Raw genomic sequence first — 23,313 nt, 5'->3', positions numbered from 1 at the left:
GGTTTTAGTCTGTTTGCATGGTTTCCTTCAGTAGTTTAGATAGATCTTTTTTGGTGTGCAGGTATTTGATGGATTCAAGTTCATACCATTGGGGATATGCTGATGGTGTATCCCTGTGTATCGTTAGTCTAAGCCATTAAAATTGTATTTACTTCAATTGTAGGTGTCCGTCAAAGCTGTGCCAAAATTGGGTGCTTAGCCATGCGCCTGCAGTCTGAAAAATCTTCGAAGTCCCCTTGAAGATTGCATCGTTCTTGTGAGGTTGTGAGTTATTCTGGCCGAGCAGGGATTGGTTATGTTGAATCTGTCTACCCGCACACCAGTCTTGTTAATCTTAGGTCTCTTAACCCTTATTCTTTGCTTTTATTTCCCAGTTCGAGAATCAGATACAGACCAGCTTGTTGCAAAATGTAAGGCCCCTTGTGCTCCCAACAAAACACATTGACCATTGAGCTGTCCCACAGTCGAGAACTGACATTTGGAACCTTGAGGTTGTCCCCTTTGATCAATTAAAAACAGCATTAGGGTTTCCTTATACAAGAGAGGATAGGATACTCGACGAGTAAATTCTATTCTGCGTTGGCCGGATAGAGTCGTAGCAATGCGATTTTAGCCATGTCAACAGGTTGGACGGAAACCCAACTCTACTTGTGAGGTGGATTCATTCAAAGTTCATCATTGAACTTATTTGCAGAATTTTGAGCAGATTTGTGGAAGTTCCAGCTAGGGTTTGGACACAATAATGGAGCCATCTTGTAGGTTGAAGGTTACATGAATTTATATGATATTTCTAGCTTGAGCGACTTCTTGTAGGGCATGTTTGGAAATGATTGCAGATTTGGTATGTGTTGCATGTATTGTTTGTAAATTTCTGAGTAATTGCAGCATCAAATGCTATTGTAATAAGTGCCAAAATTCACCATTCCAATAGTAATATACAAGGGTTTACTGTTCCATTATGAAAATTCTGTTATTTTCATTTATTGCACGTTCTTATCGTTGCATGCACAAGAATATTCAAGATATGAAATAAACACCAAGCATATATCTAAACAAATTCATAAATTCCATCAAAATTCAGACAAACAGGATATTTCATTCAATGACAAATGCGCAATTAAAGTTTCTTTCCACCACATCACACTTTTTAGTGTAGAGTGTAGACACATGAGTAGCTGTACATGTGGCAGCAATTTGCCCTACCTGAAAAAACTGTGCTAGTGGAAAAACACATTTTCATAATTGACTACTTGTTTCCACACCTGCTCTCCAACCTTGGTCCAACTTTGTCAGGAAACCCTTTCAATATATCTATTTCCACCAAAGTATGAGTAGTTGTCAAGTGAAGAAGAGAATGTGTCACTGGATCAATGGAAATAAATGTACCCAAGGGATTCCCAATACTTTAAAAGAATGAACCCACTCAGAATTGCAGTGGGAGATAAGGCAGTTGAACCCAAATAGGCATGATAGAGAACACCTTTGTAATAGGATTAAAATCTGAAAACCATGGCTTCAGTAGTAGACGATGGCTGTCCTAGAACCTGGAACCTTCCTCTAAAATATAATCTCTATATTCCATTGATTTACACGGTAACGAGAAAAAACCCTGAGCACTGGCATTAATTTTAATAGCTCCGTTGAGATGCTATAGCCATGTCTTTGTAATCCAAGAATGCTAGGCTAGGCTAGACAGAATTAAACTTTCATTTCTTTGTAATTGTAATCCAAGAATGCAGATTGACTAGGCTAGGCCAGAAAGAATTAAACTTACGTATTAATTCATGTTTAGAATACCTGTCCTCTTTTGACAAAATATCTTGCCCAAGGGAAATGATTGTATGATTCCCAGAACAGGGAATTGTGTACATTTTCTGCTGCTGCTTAGAATATCCAGCCACCTGCATTGCATACGAAACATGGGCTCTGTCTGCCTGAGCCATATTAGATCCATAAGCTCCAGAGGGTTCTTGCTCCACACTTTTATTATGCAAAGACTTTTGCACAGTAACTCCATTTTGGACTTCCCCTGGAACCTCGTGAACATGGGTTCTTTTTGTAGAATCTAAAAGATTTTTGCTTGGAGTAATTGGAGTCGTGGGAACAGCCACTACAGGGATCAAGGGGCCTATAACATTAGGTGACAGTTCCCCATTGTGAATTATCTTATTAAAAATATACGTTGTTGTCCCTTTCTGCAACATGGATGGAGATTCTGCTCCCATCAAAACCCCATAAGCGTTGCAGGAAGCTGGGTGGGAAGTGGCATTTTTGAAAAAATAAAATTGAATTCCCATGTTCTCTATTTCACATTAGTAACGTTCTTTGTTTGCTAGTCCATTATTTTAATCTTTTTCATAAGTGGACCCATCAGTGCATGAGGCACAGAGAATGGGTTATAATAGCTACTTGCTGCTATAATAGGACTCACTTGTTCTTTAGTGATACTATGCGAGTTTCTGTCTCCAAAGGTGATATGTACAATATGTTGGCAGTAATATTGTATGGGAATAAAACAGTAGTTAATTAGATAGTACTTTACTTTGTTAGTAATGTAACCGAGGGATGGTAGTTACGGGTGCGACAGTTGTCCCTCGCATCCCCTCAGTACCTTTATATACCATGGAAGGTAACTTGTAAAGACACATGATTATGAATGGAAATAGTATCTCTTATATTTGCTTGATCTTATCATCTGTATGTTTTAAACTGTTCACCCAGGGGGTAAACACAATATTTAAATTTAGTTTAGAGTTTCCTATGTTCCATACTGATTGTTTATTCTAGGTTGGACAAGTATCTTAGGACAAGGACTGGCTCTTATCCCGAGTAATTATAAAACTCATGGTTTTAAGTTCTGTTGGATTTTCTTTTTACCACAATAAAAGAAAAATAATTCTAGATTGTCAGGGATATTTGGTTGTTTAAGACATTCTTTTTTGATTGATGCAGTCTGATTGTATTGCAAGAATATCACCAAAAGATGGAACTGTGCTTGGATGGATCCTGTTTCATAAATTAAGGTAAATGGTTGGGTTGCAAACTTGATATAGATTTTTAACTCAAAATTTTACTAAAACTGTTAATTTATTTGCTTTAAGTAGTGTTGGATAAATAGATTAGAAACTTAATGTATTTTCTGAGAAAATGAGATTATTTATGATAATGGACAAATAATCTTTTTTTGCCATTTCCATAAGAGAAACTAACATATTATAATGGGTGCTTCTGTTCTTTTGTAGGAAAAGTTTAATATCATCAGGTTACAAGGTAATATGGTGTACGTTATGTAATTTCATTCAGAGGAACTAGTTCTTTCTAGTCTTGAAACTTTGATATAATTTTTTTGATCTTAATATGTAAAAGATTGGATGGATTCAGATAAGTTTACTTTTGAATTTTTGGGGTTTTGAACTTTGGTGGGTCTTATAAAAGCTTCATTGATAAATAAATGCTTCTTAAACATATGTATAATATTACAATTATATGGGAACTTAAATTGGTTTTAGGGTCTATTCCATTTTCAGTTTTGAATCTAAAAACTAAATCTTGCTCTTGTCAAAAAGTCAAATCCTAGATATCTAGTCTCTAATAAGTAATATGTTTTGCCTCAGGCCCTGGTGAGAGATAGGTGAATTTCCAAGGAAAAATATAACCAATTCAAATTAATTAAATCTAGGTATCAATGGTCAACTCTTGGGTGTCGTAACAAAAGATAAAGAAAAAACGCAATCAACCTAAGAGATCCTTGGAGAATCTTCCTCATTTAACATTTCCTGTCATCTCATCGTTGAGTCATTTTAAAAGGAACAGGTGTGGTTGAATCAATGATGAGCGAGAACATGTATTCAAGGGAGGCAGTCCCATCCTCGCTGTTTATTATACAGAAATTTCTACTTCCATGTTAATGTGTAATCCTCATACCCATTCAAGAATTAATTTATGTGCTTCCTGTATAGGTTTTCTTCATATTGGAATATCTTGAGTTATATATATGTAAGAAGTGGATCAATACATACAACCTATTATCCGATATTGTTAGTGAAAGAAATGTTGCACCAAATGCACAGCCTCGTGTTAGCCAAGCACCAAACAAATCATGGTAATCTTGTGACTTGTACATCACATGCTCACAACATGTTCAGAATCACAAACAACGCCTCAAGTTTAGAACCTAATTCTTAAAGGAAGCAGACTGCTTCCAATAGCAACACCATTCCTTCTATTCAGTCATAGTTATTTATGGATTATCTGTTGGCATTATTGTCAACAATGTCAATGGCATATGGACAAGATAGTTGGCAAGATTATTGTCATTGATGTCAAAGGTTTGGTGAGCATATGTCAATGAAGGAAATTGTTGTCCACGAAAGACGCCAAAGGTCATTAATTGATCTCTCTATAGCAGCAACCTTATTAACATTACCTTATTGCTGGCCGACACCCTTTGTTATATGCAAATTAACGTTACCTTGTTATTTGTTTTTGGGCTGACCGCACATGCTGGCCTACCACACATTGGCATATGATCAAAGGCATATTTAAATGAAGATCAAATCGCCAAGATAAAGGACCAGGAATTGATTAATTAAGCAACAATGAATATATAATTACAAGGCAGCGATTCCATATTAAGAAGGAATTTATGATACACAGTGATTAATAGAAGCAGCGATTCTATTCCATAGAGAAGGCAGCAATTAAAATTCACAGAAGGCAGTGATTAAGATTTATTAAAGGCAGAAATTAAAAAAGTCTCAAAGGGCAGCGATTAGCATAACTATCTTTTAGGGCTTTGGGACTAATTTCTTACACCTTTGATTGCAAGTTACTTCTTTCTATTAAATCTTATTTTCTAAAAGAGTTTCGATAGTACAACTATGCATGTGAAGGCACAAACTTCGATGTAACAAATCCTATATTTTCATTGGTCCACATTCAATGTAGAATGTTTGTCCCAAATATTGTAATTCTCTCATTGGTTGAAGGGAGTTAGTTATAGCTAACCTTGATTAGGGTGTGTTGTCCTCATTTTTTGTGTTCGAAAATGATGGACCATTACATAAAAAATTTGTAATAAAATGAAAATTTTACTCTATGGCATGCTTCCTGAGGCAGAATTTCTCCTTATCCCTAGACTGGACTAATCCTTAGTCCATCCTCGAACCACTTTTCAAATTTCATTGCATTCTGGGTTCGTTTGCTATGGTTTTCCTTCAATTTCGGGTTTTTTCTCCCTGACTGCAGGTGGGAAATTTTCCTTAAGTTGCAAGTTTTATGTTTTCTTTTGTTTTAGGCTTTGTAGGGAAATTTTTAGTTAATTACAAGTTCACTTTATGAAATTAGAACTTGTAACTTACTTTTTATTTCCCCCTTGTTGCTTTTTTGTTTTTTAAGTCATAGTAGGAACTTTTTAGACAAATTACAAGTGAACTTTAAATTATAAAGTTTAAATAAAACTTGTAATTCTTTTAAAAAGTTCCACTTAAGTGATTTTAAGTTATGGTAGGGGTTTTTCTCCTCCATTACAAGTTTTTTTAAAATCACTTTTACTTGTAATAGGGATTTTATTTCCCTACTACAAGTTTTATTTTTAAGTTGTTTTTCAAGTCACTTGTAAAGGGAATTTATCTTCCCCATTACAAGTGCTTTTTAGAGTTAAGTTATTAAAACTTGTTGAGGGGATTTTATTTTGCTCTTACAAGTTATTATAATTTGTATTCCTCTCTCATAAACCCGATTTTGCCTTGTGCAATGAAAAGTGACATTTTAAACTTGTTGTTCACTTCCAAGAACCCGACCAGCCAAGGAAAGCGAATTTGTTGAGGATTCCAACCAATTTTTTGTGGATAAATCTTAGGAGGTATAAGGCGTTTTGAATTCTTCCCTATTTTCATGCATTTTCAAACACATTTCACGCCATTTGGAGGTCATGATTGCTAGTTTTTTGGTGTTTAACAGCAAACAAATGTTTTGTAAATGTCACGTTTTTCCTTTGAAGTTGCCAACGAATACATTCTCTCCAAAGTCATTTTTGCTTCCTCTACCTAGGCATGGGGTTTGGATGGAGATTTGACCCATTCTTCTTGCTTTTTGTACCACGTTTTTAATCTTCATGCTTCAAATCCGAGTTTGAAGAAACGTGGCTAGGGTTTTGAAGTTTGATTTGTTGCTTATTTAAAGGTTTTAAGTCTTCATCACAAGGATTATTGCATTTCCTTGGAAGAGCATTTGGATTGAAGCAAGATATGATTTCTTTTCTTTTTGTTATTATTTTCTTGTCTTGTTGTTTTTATTTCTTTGCTTAATCTTTCTATATATGTTAGTTTTGCCTTAAAATCGATTTTGTGAGAGAGATTTTCCCCTTTGCAAAGCAATTTGTGAATTGCATTGATCTTCCCCATTTTTCCTCCTTACTTGCATTCAGGATTTTAAGTCCCGATTGCAAGTAAGATAAAAGTAATTGATCTTCCCCATATGGTTGGAATATTTTAACCATCTTTTGTTGAAATTCCAAGTTTCAAAGATGAAAAATACCCATTCTTTCAAAATCGGGTTTTTAGAACCGGATTACATGTTGAGAGTTCTTCCCATTTTCTTGAAAGTGATCTTCCCAAAATCTTTCCATTTTCATCCATACTCTTTGCCTTTATCCATACATATCATTTCCGTCATTTCCCGCATGTCAAAATCTCATTTTTCACCCATTTCTCCATTTTCCTTTTTACAAGTATACTTGCATTCGGGTTTCAAAAGTCCGATTGCATGTTTGTCCTTCCCCACTTGTATACTTGTAAAACTTTCCCCAAGATCCGAAATTGGTCAAGACCAAGTTTCAAGCATTCCCATTTATTTCCCATCTTTCTCTCACAAAATCATGAAGTGCAAGGGTTGGATAAGAGAAGATGTTAGTTGCAGCTGATCTTGATGTTGCTTTGACACTTTTGAGTCTTCATCGCAGCATACCGGATTGTTCTTCAATTACAGATTTGTCATCATCCTCCATTCCCAAGAAGATGAAATACAAATATGACAAATACCAGAATGAGGTTTCTCCTACACAGGTTTCCTCTCCTATGGATCATATCAAGGATACAGAAATTGGACATGTTGAGATGTCAGAATTCGTCAAAAGGGTGGAGGATCCACAAGATAGTAATATGCAACGTTTATTGGACAGTCACATTCACCATGCTTCCTCTTTTTCGGTGGCTGCCCTAAAACCTGAATTTGTCCTTGCTTGTGCTCATCATTTTGACAAGGAGACAAGAACCATCAAAAATGATGATGGGGAGGCAATAATTCGCCTTGATGCAGATACCATTGAGAAAGTCTTCAGAATACCTTCAGCACTTGTGTATATGGTGATTTCCAAGGATAGTGCAATTGAGTACTATGTCTAGAGGGAAAAGAACTGCAAATGCCACATCAATAGGTGGATTCATGAACCACAGGGCACTTTCACAAGGTGGGCTAAGTTATATCGTTATGACTTCAAGTGGGAAATTGGAGACATCATTACTCTCCTCAGCAGAATGTTGGGTCTTGAGTTTTCTAATGTTTCTGAGCCTTGGATGTATCAATTTATCATGTTCATAAGGTAGTCCCATCATATTTCATGGGGAGAGGTCATCAGTGATGCTTTGTGTGAACAACTCGCAACAGTCCCTACCACTATGACATTTTATATGAACTCATACTTAGTGTATTTGGCAGCATCACTTAGACATTTCCCTGGTCTTTCTACCAAGGGTGATCGCTCGCTTATACCGGTATGGGAGTACTATGATCAGTTGACCTTGAAACCCAACAAATTACATTTCAGGAGGACTCAAGATGCATTCTTTGGTTATTTCATGTGCCAATTTGACAAGACTCTTAAGAATAGAAGGGTGTCAAATGAAGAATGGGAAAGAGTGAATATGGTTGCTTGTTCCTTCAATTCCCGACTTTTACTTATATGAGAGTTGGATGCTACAGTGGGCAGCCATACATGCTTCCTAGATACTCAACTAATAGGATTATTCTTATGGAGTTGGGAAGATAAATCATGGGTGTGCATGCTCATCAATCTATCAAACATAAGGTTGGGATGGGGATTTCTACAACTAACCCATTGAAGATTGGTCGATATTCTCTTGTCACATCCGTCAAAGCCAAAGCCATGGAGACTGAGATGCAGGAAATTAAACTCAAAAGGTTTAAGTCAAGGGCAGATTTTGATTACCGAGGGATGAAGGAAAGGATTAAGAAATCTTTCGTACATGTGCATCGCATTGAGGATGTCTGGTTGGATCTCCGTACAGAAAAGAGGTTCTCAAGATGGACTATTGCAGGCTCACCCTTGAGCAAATTGTTGATTTGAACCTGGTGGATATTTCGCAAGGGATGATTGATGACGGGAATGTGATTGACCCAGAGTATGTCTCGCGGAAGGTCAAAGAAGCTCCACTTCCTCTAATCCAATGGTCACACAAAGAATGCACTTCCATTCTTGAGAGATTTCAGTCCATCTTAGCTAACACCAACACTTGGCTCAAAGGTAATGGCGTTAGGCTCATCAAGATTAAGGTTGGAAAGGAAGATGATTCTACAGGGCCTCTTGGACGCAAGTCTGAGATTCAGATTGATAACAAGGAAGGTGCATCATCTTCTGCCACAAGGATCAAGTTGCGGATTAGTCAGGCAATGGTGCTTCCTCCTGAGGAGGCGATGGTTCGTGGGAAAGAAAAGTCCCAGCTTCTCATTCATGTGATTGATCCTGATGATCCAGAAGGACAGCAATCAGATTATACTCCTAGGTCACTAGCTTCAGAGTCATCTCATGAGATTCCCTCCTTAGTTCCCATGGAGCTATCTCTATCTCCTCCTGACACGGTAGCAGCTGAGTCCCCTTAGGATGCCATTCCTATTTCAGTAGTTGAGCCTCCTATTGATCATCAACAAGAGAGTCTGCTGGAAATCTTTGAGGATACTCCTGCATGCATTCATCTATCAGAGATTGATACCTCTACTTCTAGCTTTGAAGAGTTTATGAAACAAACTTCATGTCCTTTGGTTACTGAGCGAGCCATGGGTGCCCTCCAGACAGATACTTCCCCTAGAATGACCACGGTTGGTCAAACAGAAACTGCTTCTCCTTTGCTTTCACCTGCTACTGAAGGAGAGTTGATGGCTTTACCCCTATGGCTTAGTTCATTCACTCCCAAGAGGAAGAAGTAGGAAATTTCCCCTGATGCCTTTGATTACCAGCAGCTTAAGCAATCTAGGCCCAAGGTTGCTAAAAGAGACAAGACAATCTCAAGGGTAACAGTGGACAGTAATAAGATGAGCGTGGCTGAAATTGTTGAGCCTCTTGCAGATAAGCCACGTGAAGAGATGTCAGCTGCTGATTACAAGGTCACAAGGGTGGAATTGGGTAAGCAAACACATGAAATGGTAAAGCATGATGCGCAGTATTCTGTAGCTTCACTAGTTCAGCGGTATGATGAGCTTCTAGCCAAGAAAAACAAGCTAGAAGAAGAGAATAGGCAACTTATTGCAGCTGTTCATAAGATCACCAACCTTGCTGGTGAAGCAAGTAATCCTTCAAGTTCTACCGAGGCACGAGAATCAATTTAGGGAGTTGAGAGAAATTCTCAAAAGGTACAAGCATTAGAATCTTGGGTTGATCAGCTTCATAATCTATGTGCACAAGTTTTGAAGGAGGTTTTCCAAATGATGGTCAAATTCAAGACCATTAAAGAACAATTGAACCAAGTTTCTGATACTTTCAAAGAAAACTTGGAAAATATAGAAGACAACTTGACCACTTGGCTTAAAATTCCTCGGCAAAAGTTAAGTGTTCTTCTAGAACATCAGGTAATTCCTTTAAGGGTTTTGTACTTAGAATTTCAGGAGCTCTTGGAGAACAAAGCCCTTGTTCTCAAGTCACTTATTGAAGACATTGATGATGCTATGAGACTACGGATGGAAGTTTTTCAGGATATGATTTCTGATTGTGAGAAAGCTTCTTGTAACATCATGGATCATGATGGGAAATTATTGGCAGAAGAAAGGGTTCTTTCAAATCTATAGTTGAAGATTCGCCATGAGTGGAAAAGTGAACCATTTTCAGCTGCATCCATTCAAGCCTTAGTGACTTATCAAGTCTCCTTGCAGGAAATCCAGTCTTCCTTTGAGAAGAATAATGCCACAATCCTTCGTTGCAATGATGTTATTGTGAAAACCATGATCGTGGCAAGGAATACCAATGAACCGAATCCTGATGAACTGCAAGTGATCATTCAGAAGTTCGAAGGATTCATGTCTTCTCATGCTGCAACTTAAATGTTTTTCAACACTTAGTTGCATTTTCAAAATTGTAATCTTTTTTAGTTGTAGTTTCTCTTTTGATATGTTTACTTGTAGAAAAAAAAAAAAAAAACAATTTTGTAAAATTGGAAGTTAAGTCATTACTTGCATTTTTGTAAGTACAAGTAGACAAGTTACAAATCAATTTAGAATAGGACTTGTAACTTTGAATAAGTCATAGTTAGTTATTGAATAAGTCTTGGTGGTTGAGAGAATTTCTCAAGTTAGTTAGGATCCTCCCACCTTTTTCTCATGACTCCTCTCCTATAAATACTTGAGGGAGTCTATTGTATCTGGATCTTTTAGAAAGCAAGCAAAAACTCTGTCGAATTTGCAGCAAAGAAGTCTTTGAGCTTTTATGTATGAATTTAAGAATTGAAAGAAATAAAAGAAAATTGCTCAAGCTTTGAGTCTTTGTGCTACATTCTTGAGTTTGTGTTTCATATCATCTTTCTTGCAAGTGTTTCATAAAGAGCCTTAATCGAATTTGACTTGTAGTCTTTGAGTTGCAAGTATTGGAGGTTAGTATAAATTATATTAAATATTCTTTTGAGAGGAGCTGTAAGAATTTGTGCTTGTACTTGTTCTTAAGAGAGTTTAGAAGTAGATTTTGTAAGAAATAGCTGTGTCTTTGAGCTCTTACTAGTTCTTATTGTGTTGTGTAAAGAGAATAAGGTATTTCAGCCTTTGTGCTGATATAATTTGTTTTGAAATATCATTAGTATAGAAAAGGGTAGATAGGACTTCACATATTCAAGACTTTGAGTTTGATATTGTTGTCCCGTCCCGAAGGAAGTGACAAAAGTCTTTGAACTTTCAGGAAACTTCATTTCCTTTCTCTCATTTATTTTAAAAGTTGTTACTGTTGTTTTACCTTAAATTGCTATCGCTTTTCTGTGAAGAGAAAATGATATTAGCTTTCTTGAAAAAAGAAGAAAGGCTATTGTTTCATCCAACTTTAGTTTAGTATTAGATATAGATAGGGGGAACCTTCTCTTAATTAGGAGAGTTTTACTCACACATTGTAGTTGAAGCCACAATTTTGTATATTTCCTCAAGTGTACAAAATTTTCAACCAATAGGGTGTTATCATGTAATTTTGGCCATTGATCTTAAATCAATCTGGGCCACTCATTGTAAATTGGGATGTTTATATAAGACATTGCCTTCTCATTTATAAAGGTTAATAATTAATAGTTAGTAGCAAAAGCAATTAGCAGTTAGCGGTAGAGTAGGAGGAAGCGAGAGATTGTTGCCAAGACTATGATAAAATTAATACATGACTGTCATTGAAGCATGGTGGATCTTTATGTGTTGGTTCTACATTTTGCATGGTTTCTTGGTACTTCTCAAGTTTAGATAAAGTTGATTGATTATAATGGAAAAATGTGATGATACTTAATGGAATTCTAGTTCATACCATTTGGAATTTGTTGATTGCAAGTTGCAGTGCATGGTTTGTCCGAACCTCATCAAGCACTAGTTTGATTGTGGATGTTCACTTGCCTATGGATACAAGCAGGCGAAGTGGGAAGACCGTACGGTCAGTAGACGTGTACCCCATATGGACAACAACCGTACAATCCTTTCCACATTGACTTTCGTACATGCAGGGAGCAGTTGCAAGAAAGAATCGAAAGCATCTGTGCAGGAATTCGAGCCATTTGTATAGAGTTGTGGGCAGAGTTCATACAAGTTGAAGAAGTCGTACGGTCTGGAAGTACCACGTGTCGGCATAAACTTGGTAGACCGTACAACAAGCTTGGCAGGGAAATTGGTACGATGGTTTGTACTAGCTGGGGGGACCCCAATCGCGTAGCAAGTTCGGACCGTTATAATAACGGTCAGGGAGCAAGAAATGATAAAGGGAAAAATCAACACGGCAACCATAGTGTCACCATGACAGCTACGGAGCCTGGCAGCAGCAACAAGAAGGTGAAGATCAGGCCAAAAATACAGCAGGACTTGGAAGGAATCACTGTAGAAAATGTGGCTTTTGAGAGTGACCAGCAGTGAATGTCGTACTTGGTGGGAGGAAACCCCTTCCGACCATGCGATAAAAGATTCTCTCCGAGAAGCACAGATGGACCATGCCATCCAGATGCCAACATTCAATATTAAGGATTTTGAACCCGTGCTTCGTACTATGGTGTTTGGATACAACCACCACGAGAGAGCCTCCATTATTCAGTTCCAGGCCTGCACAGTAAGGGTTTCCTTCAAAGCTGAGGACTTCAAGAGGGTATTTGGTATAATCGATAAGGGAGCATCTGTAGCAAAACCGGCCAAGAAGTTCACCAAGGAGAAAAAGAAATGGTTGTTGGACTTGGTGTGTAGGGATGATTTGATGGAAGGACAATGGAAGAGTGTCCGGTCTGCAAATAGTAGTATAGGTCTGAAGCGTGCTTTCATTGGACCCGGAGAGTGGAGGATGTTGATGGATTTGGTGAAAAGCCGACTCACAAGGGCCAGTTGAGCATCTGACATAGCCATCTGGATGATAGGATTGATGAATGGCATCAAGTATGGTAAGGTTTATAACTGAGGCCAACTCTTATCTGAGAGGATTCATGATTTCCTCAACCTGGAGCATAAAACATTCTATGTCTCACCATGCCATTAGTCTGTTTTTGGATGCAGTACGTACACAGGTACCTTCAGAGATGTGGGGTACTTTTGAGCCACGCGGTAGGGTGGAGCCCAACAAACCCTTCATGTACTATTATGTTCACCTGGACACCCTTGGAGATACTGTACAGCCAGCGAAGAGGAGGAAGTTGGTAGAGGTGGAAGAAGATAGCAGCATGGAAGACTTAGATGAGGAAGCAGAAGAAACAGAGGAACAAGAGAGTGGAGATGAAGGATTTTGCATGGCACTTCACAATGTCGGAGAGGAAGAAGAAGCAGAGTCACAGCAATAGGAAGGGGAGGAGGAAGAAGAGCATTGAGAGCATGGAGGGTTGCGAACACGGTGGAGAAGCACTCGAGTGAAATTTACACCCCCAAACTACCTCCTTCTGCGCACCCGGTACCTAAGGAAGCACTCACAGTGGCTAGCCCAGTAGGCGAAGTGAGACCAGTAGGAGTGTTGTTCAGGAAAGTTGACGAAGGGGAGCCTCCAGCACAAAGGTAGGTGTCACTGCTGTAGATAGGCCTAGTCGTACTAGAACCACAAGTCATACTAACAGCAGCAAACCGTACTAGTAGACCAGCAGACCGTACGAGTGGAGACTTAGGCGGCAGACTAGTGGTGGACCGTACGGTGGAACGGATAGACATGCAGCATGCAAGGGAAGCGGACACCGTGCGGAGTGATGAGAACTAGGAGGTGGTCGTATAGGAGCTAGGTACTAGTACAAAGGAGGTGACCGTAGCGGTTGAGGGCCTCACGGCACCCCAAGGAGGGAAGGAGCCCGTGAACGTATTGATGGTAGACATGGAAGGAGGGGATGGGTAGAAGGAGTTGGCAGTGTTGGGCACACTGGTTGACGATGATATAGATGCATCTTTGGATGAGTGGCTCGAGCAGTTTGCACTTGCACCTCACCTCTCCACTTTGCCTTCACCCCACAACATGGCAGTTGGCCAAGGCGAGACACAACATAGGGCCGCTTCTATCATAGATCAGGTTCAGGATGAGATGATGTCCGCAGGGGAGCAGGATAGGGAGACTGGGGGAAGTGGATATGGTCAGAAAATCATTGATGTAGAGGATAGCGGGTCTGGAGGACCACTTGCAGGGCTCCATATTACACCGCCAGACCCTAGAGATCCAGCAGGCTCCCTCCAGCAGTTCCTTGGGGAGTTACAGGGGATATCAGACATAGCTCGAGGTATGGAACAGTTAGTTGGACAAATGGATGGTGGCAACTTAGCTGATGCTGAGAAGCTATTGCACTTCATGCCTTTGGGGTGTGAGGAGGAGTTTGCACGTCACTTTGAGCAGTGGGGGTGGCCTGACAGTGGTATGCAAGAGATGGCCCAAGAGTGGAAGCACATGCGACTGTTGGAGAGAGTTGGCACCTTGGGAGCCACCTTGCACAGTATGGAGGGGTTGTTCCGAGATGTGTACTTGCAGATGAGACAAAGTATGATGGAGCAACAAACACAATAGTTGTACATCGAGAAATTGGAGAAAGACGTGGAACATCGTGCACAGTTGGCCACAATGGAGAAGAACTTGAGGGTTGAGTTGGAGGTGAAGGTGGCCACTTATGACGCCCGTTGCAGCAGGCATTAGGCGGAGTCGAAGGCACTTGCAGCGAAGGTGGTTGACCTGACTCTGCAGGTGGAGCAGAAGGACAAGAAATTGTTGGAGGTTGCACACATGGTGAAGAAGGCACGTGAGTGACAACTGACTGCTGAGAAGAACCTTCAGCTCCACACAGGACGACAGCCTTATTCTTCAGCCACGAGAGGGATGCCTCCTCTCCCTCATATGTCTTAGTGTCTTTTGTTATGTCATTCCAGCTCCAGTTTGTTTTAGTCGTCTGGAAGTCAACTACTTTTGGGGGGAGGGGGGGGTTGATGTTAGGGGCTAAAAACACATGTTAGTTTATAGTTGTTTGGGGTGTTTATATTTTGTTATGTATGGGTTGCCGAGAGGTTCCCGTGGGGTAGTTGGTAGTTGGTAGGTTGTGACAGTTGGTAGCCTAGCCAACTATCGGGTCTATATAGTGTATGGATGGGACCTCAACAAGTTAGCATTGTACTGGCATATTTGGAATGCAATAAAGATACCATAATTCTGCCATATTTGTTCCTGTAATTGTTATCTATGCTTTAATATACATGAGTGTTCTTGTTACATGAGTTGTTGGTACGTGTGGAATATCTCTATTTATTCGTGAGTTTACCAACCTCACCGTAGGGACTAAACAGTAAGATTGCATGGATTAGGACATGTGTAGAGAAGGCAAAAAATATTTGCACATTTGTATACAATCATGCATGGGTCCTTAACTTAATGAGGCAATACACGGGGCAGAAGGAGTTGGCTCATCCTGGAATTACTAGATTTGCCACTAACTTCATCACACTGCAATCCTTGATTTGGAGTAAGGCAGCTTTGAGACGTATGTTTGTTGGTGAGGAGTGGACTTCCTCATCCTATGCTATGAGTGTTGCAGGAACTGATGCTGCAGATTGCATTTTTGATGAGCCAGGCTTTTGGACCCCTTGTGCTGAGATTGTGAAGGTAAAAATTTTAAGCATTCTACATTATGTTTTAAGTTTTAACTTTTTATTTTTATTCGTATTTTTCTTTTATTTGCTTATTTTCATTCACAATTTCACACTTACATTAACTGATATTAGATATTGTTTCACAATATTTGTAGTTCATTGAGCCCTTGGTAGTTCTCCTACATGTTGTTGACGGGGAGAAGCCTGCAATGGGCTACATATACGAGGGCATCAAATATGCCTATGAAGGGGATGAGAGTAAGGATTGTCCCATTTGGGATATCATTGATAGGAGATGGCAGGCCCAGCTTCACAAGCCCTTTCATGCAGTTGCTTATTACCTCAATTCGGCATTCCATTTCCGCCCTGATTTCAAGGCGGATGAGGAGGTTCTTAGTGGTCTCTACTCAATGATAGAGCGAATGTCACCTGGTCATAGCAGTAGTATAATCCAAGAGCTAGAGGCCTTTTCTAATGCAGAAGGGGAGGTCTTCTCTCATCAGCTTTGCAAAGAAAATCAGACAAAATGCAACCAAGTAAAATGTATATTTTGAGAAATTAAGAGCATAATTTTAATTATATGTTATTCAATTTATTATTAATTATTAAATAAGGCTGATTTTTTTTCCTTTTTCTCATCTCAGATAGGTTGTGGCAGATGTTTGGTCCTAAAACACCCAATCTTCAACGGGTAGCCATTTGTATTTTAAGCCAGCCATTCAGTGCTTCCGGTTGTGAGCACAATTGGAGTATGTTTGAGCACATACACTCCAAGAGGCGCAATAAACTATCTGTGGAGAGGTTGAATGATCTAGTCTTTGTTCATTACAACCTCCGTCTTAGACAAAAATAGGTTATGTGTTGGTGTTGGAAATAAGCCACACCCGGACAGACGATGGACTGGTCCAAGAAGGGCCAGTAGCTCAGTGGTAGAGTACTCCAGCAGCGTATGGAAGGTCCTAGGTTTGAGTCCTAGTTGGTCCATGTCTCAACATGGTATCAGAGCCAGGTCCAGGCTAGGAGCCCCAAGCACACGAGAGGTGTGGCTTAAGGGGGGGTGTTGGTGTTGGAAATAAGCCACACCCGGGCCGACGATGGACTGGTCCAAGAGGGGCCAGTAGCTCAGTGGTAGAGCACTCCAGCAGCGTATGGAAGGTCCTAGGTTCGAGTCCTAGTTGGTCCATGTCTCAACATTATGGACCATGACACCACCCCGATCACACTAGAGGAGGTTGATCCAGAATCTGAGTGGATCAGTGAGGCTACAGATCCTATCTTTAGTGATGAGGACTTAGATTGGATCGACCAGGTAGATAGAGAGGCTGAGGCTGTAGCCATGGCAGAGGAGGAGGTTAGAGTGCGAGCAGAGCCAGAGCCAGACATAGCTGATGTTGATGAGGGTAGAATGGAGTCACGGGCAGAGAGTATGGTTGCTGACGCATCCAAGACCTACTTTAGATGCCTTCGTAGGGAGGACCCAAGCTCCTCTGAGCCATAGACTTGTAGTTGTTTTACTTTTGATATATGTGTGGAACTGGAACATTTGAATTTTGATGTCATGGATTTCGTATTCCATGAGTTTTGTAATATTTTTTACATTTGATACTATTTATATATCTATGGTTATTGGTTACTATTTCCTTCAGCTATAATTTGCGTTTATACTAATGTGATCAATGTATACTTGTGTATGTGATCAAATTAGCTTCTATTTGATGATGTTATTGTGTATTTAAGGTTTGTTTAATAAAGGATTCATGAAACAAGTTTTAAATCCTTAAAAATCGCTAAATTTCTTGGGTTTTTCACTTTGCCGAGTCCTGGCCGATCCGAGTGCCGAGTCAAGTCACCCTTGCCGAGTCCGCACCAAGTCCGAGTCCCGTTTCTATGGTTTAAAGCATAATCTTTTGAGTGTTGGTCAAATGGTTGATAAGGGATATAACTTGCAATTCAAGAATGGCAAATGTGAAATCTTGAGTAGCTCCAGAACTGAGATTGCATCAGGTACAAAGACTAAAGGTAATATCTTTCACTTGAATGTTGGTGATAAAAGTTGCTTGATTGCTCAAGTTGATAAAAGTTGGTTATGGCATAAAAGGATGTGTCATGTAAATTTTGGTTGCATGGTTAAGATAAGTTATACTCAAGCAGTGAGAGATCTACCAAAGTTAATAAAGCCTTCTAATCCAGTATGTAAGGAATATCAATTAGGGAAGCAGACAAGAGTTACTTATAAGAGATAACAGTATAATTCTAATGGATTGTGGTCCTTCTAGAGTGAGAAGCTTGCAAGGGTGACAAGTATCTCATGTTGTTGATTGATGATTATTCAAGAATGATGTGGGTTACCTTCTTAAAGGAGAAGTCTGAACACTGGAGAAGTTCAAAATTTTCAAAGCTAGGGTTGAAACTGAGACTGGATCGAAGCTGAAGTGTTTGAGATCTGACAGAGGTGGAGAACTCACTTCGGATGAGTTTAATGCATATTGTGAAGAGCATGGAGTTAAGAGATAGTTATCTGCTCCTAGGACACCACAACAAAATGGTATTGTGGAGAGAAAGAATAGAACAATTCAAGAAGCTATGATTGAAGGAAATGTTCCATGTGTTTTGGAGAGAAGTTGTGAGTACTGTAGTATACACTCTTAACCGGGTAAATGTCAAAGGTGATACTGGTAAGACTCCTTATGAGTTATGGTTTGGTCATGCTCTTACTGTTAGATATCTCAAAAATTTTGGAAAGTTTGATGCTCGATGTGATGAAGGAATCTTTCTTGGTTATTCTACTAAAAGTAAGGCCTATCGATGTTATAATAAAAGATTGAGAAAGATAGTTGAAAGTGCTAATGTGAAGATTGATGAAGATAATGCGAGACAGATTAAGTCCTGCGGATATGATTTTGATGATCAGGATGCAAGTTCAGATAGAGGAAAGCAAGTGTAGACCCAAAGTCAAGTTCAGATTCCTCTGGAAAAGCCTGAGAATGAAGGTGCAGGTGCTTGTGTAGAAGAAAGAGTTCAAGAGCCTGAAATTCAAGAAAATCCTAAAACTCTTAGGTATGCGAAGTTGAATCATTCAGAAAATCAGATTATTGGTGATAAGAATAAAGGTGTGATGACTAGGAGAAGACTTGCTGAAGAAATTTGTTTGATTTCTAAGATTGAACCTAAAAATGTTGATGAAGCATGTAAAGATGAAAATTGGATTAAAACTATGGAAGAAGAATTGAATCAGATTGAGAAAAATGATACATGGGTTCTTGTTCCTAGACCTAAGGATAAAAATGTAATTGAAACTAAATGGCTATTCTTGAATAAGTTGAATGAACAGTGTGAAGTTATTCAAAATAAAGCTAGACTTGTTTGTAAGGTTTATTCACATATGGAAGGAATTGATTATGAGGAGACTTTTGCTCTGGTAGCTAGAATTGAAGTTGTTAGATTATTTCTTGCCTATGCTACTCATAAAGATTTCAAGGTTTATCAGATGGATGTCAAATCAGCCTTTCTTAATTGTGAGTTGGAAGAAGTCTACATTGAGCAACCAGATGGATTTCGCCTAACAGATGAAAAGGACATGGTTTGTCGGTTGAAGAAATCATTGTATGGATTGAAGCAAGCCCCTAGAGCCTGGTATGCCAGATTAGAGAAGTACTTGATGAAGCTTGGATTCAATAAAGGTACTGCTGACAGTAATTTTTATTTCAAAATTGTTCAGAATAACATTTTGATTGTTGAAGTTTTTGTTGATGACATTATCTTTGGAGGAAATGATTGCCTATGTAAGAAATTTGCTGAAGAGATGCAGAATGAGTTTGAGATGTCTATGATTGGTGAAATGAAATTATTTCTGGGATTGCAAATTACTCAGTTGGATAAAGGTATTTTCATATCTCAGTCCAAGTATGTGAAGGAATTGTTGAAGAAATTTGGTTTTGAAGACTCTAGCCTGTTGGTACACCTATAGTGATCGGATGTAAGTTGACAAAGGATGATGATTCTCCGAAAGCTAATCAGACCAGATATTGATCTATGATTGGTGGTTCGTTGTATTTGACTCAGACTAGACCTGATATAATGAATGTTGTGTGTCATGTTGCTAGATTTCAAGCTGATCCTAAGGAATTACATGTTATTGCTATAAAAAGGATATTCAGATATTTGAAAGGGATAGTTGATTTTGGTTTATGGTATTCTGTTGATGTGTATTTTGTACACGACCAAACACAGAATAAAATACCCAGAGGTATCTTATTCTCTCTTGAGTAAAACTCCCGAATGCTGAAGATATCACAGAAGGATCAATCGGAAAAGTTTCAAGGTTTTGTTATGTAGGTTCTCTACTCGTGGATAAGCACCAGTGGTATGATGTGATTTTGCTGGAATCACAAGGGGCCTTACTTTCGATGACCTGAACGTCTGATTTTCTTTGGGTATTACTGGAATGTGAAATTTTACCATCCCTTGATTTTGGAAAAAAAAAAGAAAAAAGGATAAGGGTTGGAATGGTATCTATTTCTAACACTAATAACGCAAGAGCAATGAATGACCTTTGGTGAAATTCTAACTAAGTCTTGCTTTGACATCCTAGGACCATCTCCACAAGATTAGTGCGATCTTCTGAGGAAAGCTTTATGATGTTCAGATCACCGCTACAAGCATAGACACCATCAGGTTGATGCATATCAATGAAGAAGCGATAATTGAAGTTAAGCTTCAGTTGAATGATTCCAGTTGACTACGCAAGGCAAATTTGCAATCAACAAACTGCTAGTAGTATGGATATACAAATTTCTTCCATTCATCTAATAACATGAAATTAAATTTGAGAAATATAGAGACCATGCAAATTGTAGAATCGACACATAGAATTCACCATTCCTTCAATGAAGTTTACATGTCTTTTGCAACAATCTCTTGGCAACAATCTTTGCCTTCTCTTTCTACTCTACTCTAAAATGCTATCTACTATTGAGCTACTAATTATTGACTATCTCTCTTTTGCTAACTCCTAACTATTCTCTGACTACTAACTTTTACAAATGAAGAGCCAGAGCTTTATATAGAGAGCCCTTTACATTTCAATGGCTTAGATTGATTTAGGATGAATGGCTAGGATTACAAGATGAAAACCCTAATTAGGGTTTGTTATAACAAAACCTTTTAGCCAATGAGAAAATTACATTCAATGCATGAGAACCAATAGGAAACAAGAGTAGGTGCCTCGAAGTTTGTGTTATCACTAATGAGTCAGGTACATTGAATCTGGACATGCTGATGTGGACCTATTTGACTGGAGGAAAAGTGATTGGGATGCCACCTTGTCTGGTACTTCCTCTGTGATGAACAATGTACCCTTCCTTGGCTCTCTTGTGTTGCCTATGAGATCCTCCATTGTCCTTGATATACTTGATGAACGATGTACCCTTCCTTGGCTCTCTTGTGTTTGCCTATGAGATCCTCTTGAAGAGGTCTTCCTTTGACCTTGATGTTGAAATATTCTTCTTGAGATCCTCATTCCGATCTTCCTCCAACCTGGTCTTTCTGATTTCTTTCTTTTCCTGCTGCAAAACAAACAAATGAACATCAAACACATGATATATAGCTTATACAATGAACATCAAACACATAATATATAGCTTATACAATCTCTGATTTTATGTGATTTGCAGGTCTGATAGGTGCAGGTTTAGGGGAGATTGTCCTTTGCTTGAACAAATCTGCTCTTGCTATGATGAATTCAGTCCTTCCTTTATTGAATTTTGCTGTTGTTAGGATGTATTCTGCGCCTTAAAGTGACTGATCTCTATAAGACCTGAAATTTGCCTCCTCAATCACCAATCTGTCTAATGAAATCTGCTTTTGAAATTCGCCTTGATGAATTCAGTTGTTCCTCAAATTCGCTCTTGTTAAATTCGGCTTGTGAAGATTGTTGGCAAATCTGGAATTTGCTTCTTAACTGTTGAAGGATTTCGCTCTTTAAAGAAGAATGTTTGAAATGAATGATGAATAATTTAAGAATCAACCTCCCTTATATAGGTGCCTTTATGGGAGAATGCACTTCTTTGATGAAAGCCAACTTTGTTTGGATGAATAAATCAATTGTATTTCCCTTTAGCTGGCCGACTTCTCTTTAAAAAACTCAAATTTGCTTTTGCCGCCAAAGTGAGATTGGTTTATTAATGCATCAAATGTTTCTATGTTGACTTGCACTTAGTCTTCTCTTGATCTTCTCGGTTTTTTACCATAATGCAATTGCCTTTAATAGAATTTCGCCTCGATCAATTGTATTTCCCTTTAGCTGGCCGACTTCTCTTTAAAAAACTCAAATTTGCTTTTGCCGCCAAAGTGAGATTGGTTTATTAATGCATCAAATGTTTCTATGTTGACTTGCACCTAGTCTTCTCTTGATCTTCTCGGTTTTTTACCATAATGCAATTGCCTTTAATAGAATTTCGCCTTGGTACCTTAGAGAGGGACATGAGCGAGCTAGGATATAAGTCAAATTTTCATCAATATTTGATGAAGGTAAGCTTAGTTCTCACGATCTGCATGAAGTTTAGGATGCTTGAACACTTGAAACCACCATAAAGAAGACTTACAACACACCATCATTAGCATATTACTCATCCTCAATGCATTTCGCTCCTGTACCTTTGGAAGGTACCTGAGCGAACTAAGGGCTGATCTTAGTTTTCTCACTCACATACTCAATTTTCATTATCATTAGAAGGCTCATGCTGCAACAAAGGCTTAAATTACCTTCAAGAAGGCTTGTCTTGATATCTTCATTAACAAAACATTCTTCTTCAAGAGATTTTGCTCTTGTACCTTTGGAAGGTACATGAGCGAATTTCTTCCTCTTGACTCAATTCACACTTCATTCCTATCACTTTGCCTTAAGACTTGATTTTTGAAATTCTCTTCTCATCGTGCTCAAGTCAATTTGCTCCCAACTTTGCTTAAAACAAGATCTTCTTAGTGTTTTAGGTGAGATAGGAGGTCCTTCCAAGAGATTTCGCTTGTGTACCTTAGAGAGGTATGTTTACCTTAAGAAAATTCGCTCCTATACCTTTGGAAGGGTCAGGAGCGAATTTTGCTTGATAGCTCAAATCCTTAACCTTTTGCCATTCAACTTCATTTCTATGTACTTCAAAGGCATAAATTTATCATCTCCCCTTCACTCAAGGCCTAAAAGCATGAATTTGATCCAAATGAGAAGGAAGAGGGGAGGTCTAGTAAAATTCGCTCCTGTACCTTTGGAAGGGTCAGGAGCGAAATTGACAATGCTGCTCAAATTCTCTATACTTCATCGTTCAACTTGGTTTGAATTATCTTTTAAAGGCACGCATAACTCAAGTTTCTTTCAATCAAGCCTTGAAGGCATGAGTTTGGATCCAAGAGCAGAGCAAGAAGGTGTTTTTAAGAAAATTCGCTCCTGTACCTTTGGAAGGGTCCGGAGCAAATTTTATGCTTCTCTTAGCTTCTTCTCCAAATTTCTAAGTTCAAGCTTGTTTAAATTTGTCCCCAAAGGTAAGTTCAATTTAATTCCTCTCCAATCAACACTCTAAAGTGAGATTTCCATCCAAATTAGAAGCACAAAAAGAGCCTAAGAAGAATTCGCTCCTGTACCTTTGGAAGGGTCAGGAGCGAATTTGATGCTCTAGCTCAAATTCTCATCTCTTTCTTCAAATCTTCACGTCTAAACCTCATGACCTTGCTCCTCAAAGGGAAATGAATGGAATTCGTATCAAACAAAGCCTTAAAGTGAAGTCT

At 38.8% G+C, this 23,313-nt stretch overlaps 1 protein-coding gene across 2 annotated transcripts in view; it reads left to right on the top strand.

The window, feature by feature from the left end:
• LOC131057392 (glutaminyl-peptide cyclotransferase) overlaps positions 1–23,313 on the top strand; it is a 178,224-nt gene that overhangs the window by 129,214 nt on the left and 25,697 nt on the right. For both annotated transcript variants that reach the window (XM_057991562.2, XM_057991561.2), the window contains 2 exons: positions 2,953–3,023; positions 3,243–3,270. In XM_057991562.2, the coding sequence (XP_057847545.2) occupies positions 2,953–3,023; positions 3,243–3,270 (99 nt within the window). The remainder of the gene's footprint in view (positions 1–2,952; positions 3,024–3,242; positions 3,271–23,313) is intronic.

This window comes from Cryptomeria japonica, chromosome 5 (genome assembly GCF_030272615.1).
Source record: "Cryptomeria japonica chromosome 5, Sugi_1.0, whole genome shotgun sequence".
Classification (NCBI taxonomy): Eukaryota; Viridiplantae; Streptophyta; class Pinopsida; order Cupressales; family Cupressaceae; genus Cryptomeria; species Cryptomeria japonica.
The sequence above is the reverse complement of the archived record's forward strand: the minus strand, read 5'-3'. Positions and strand labels throughout refer to the sequence as shown.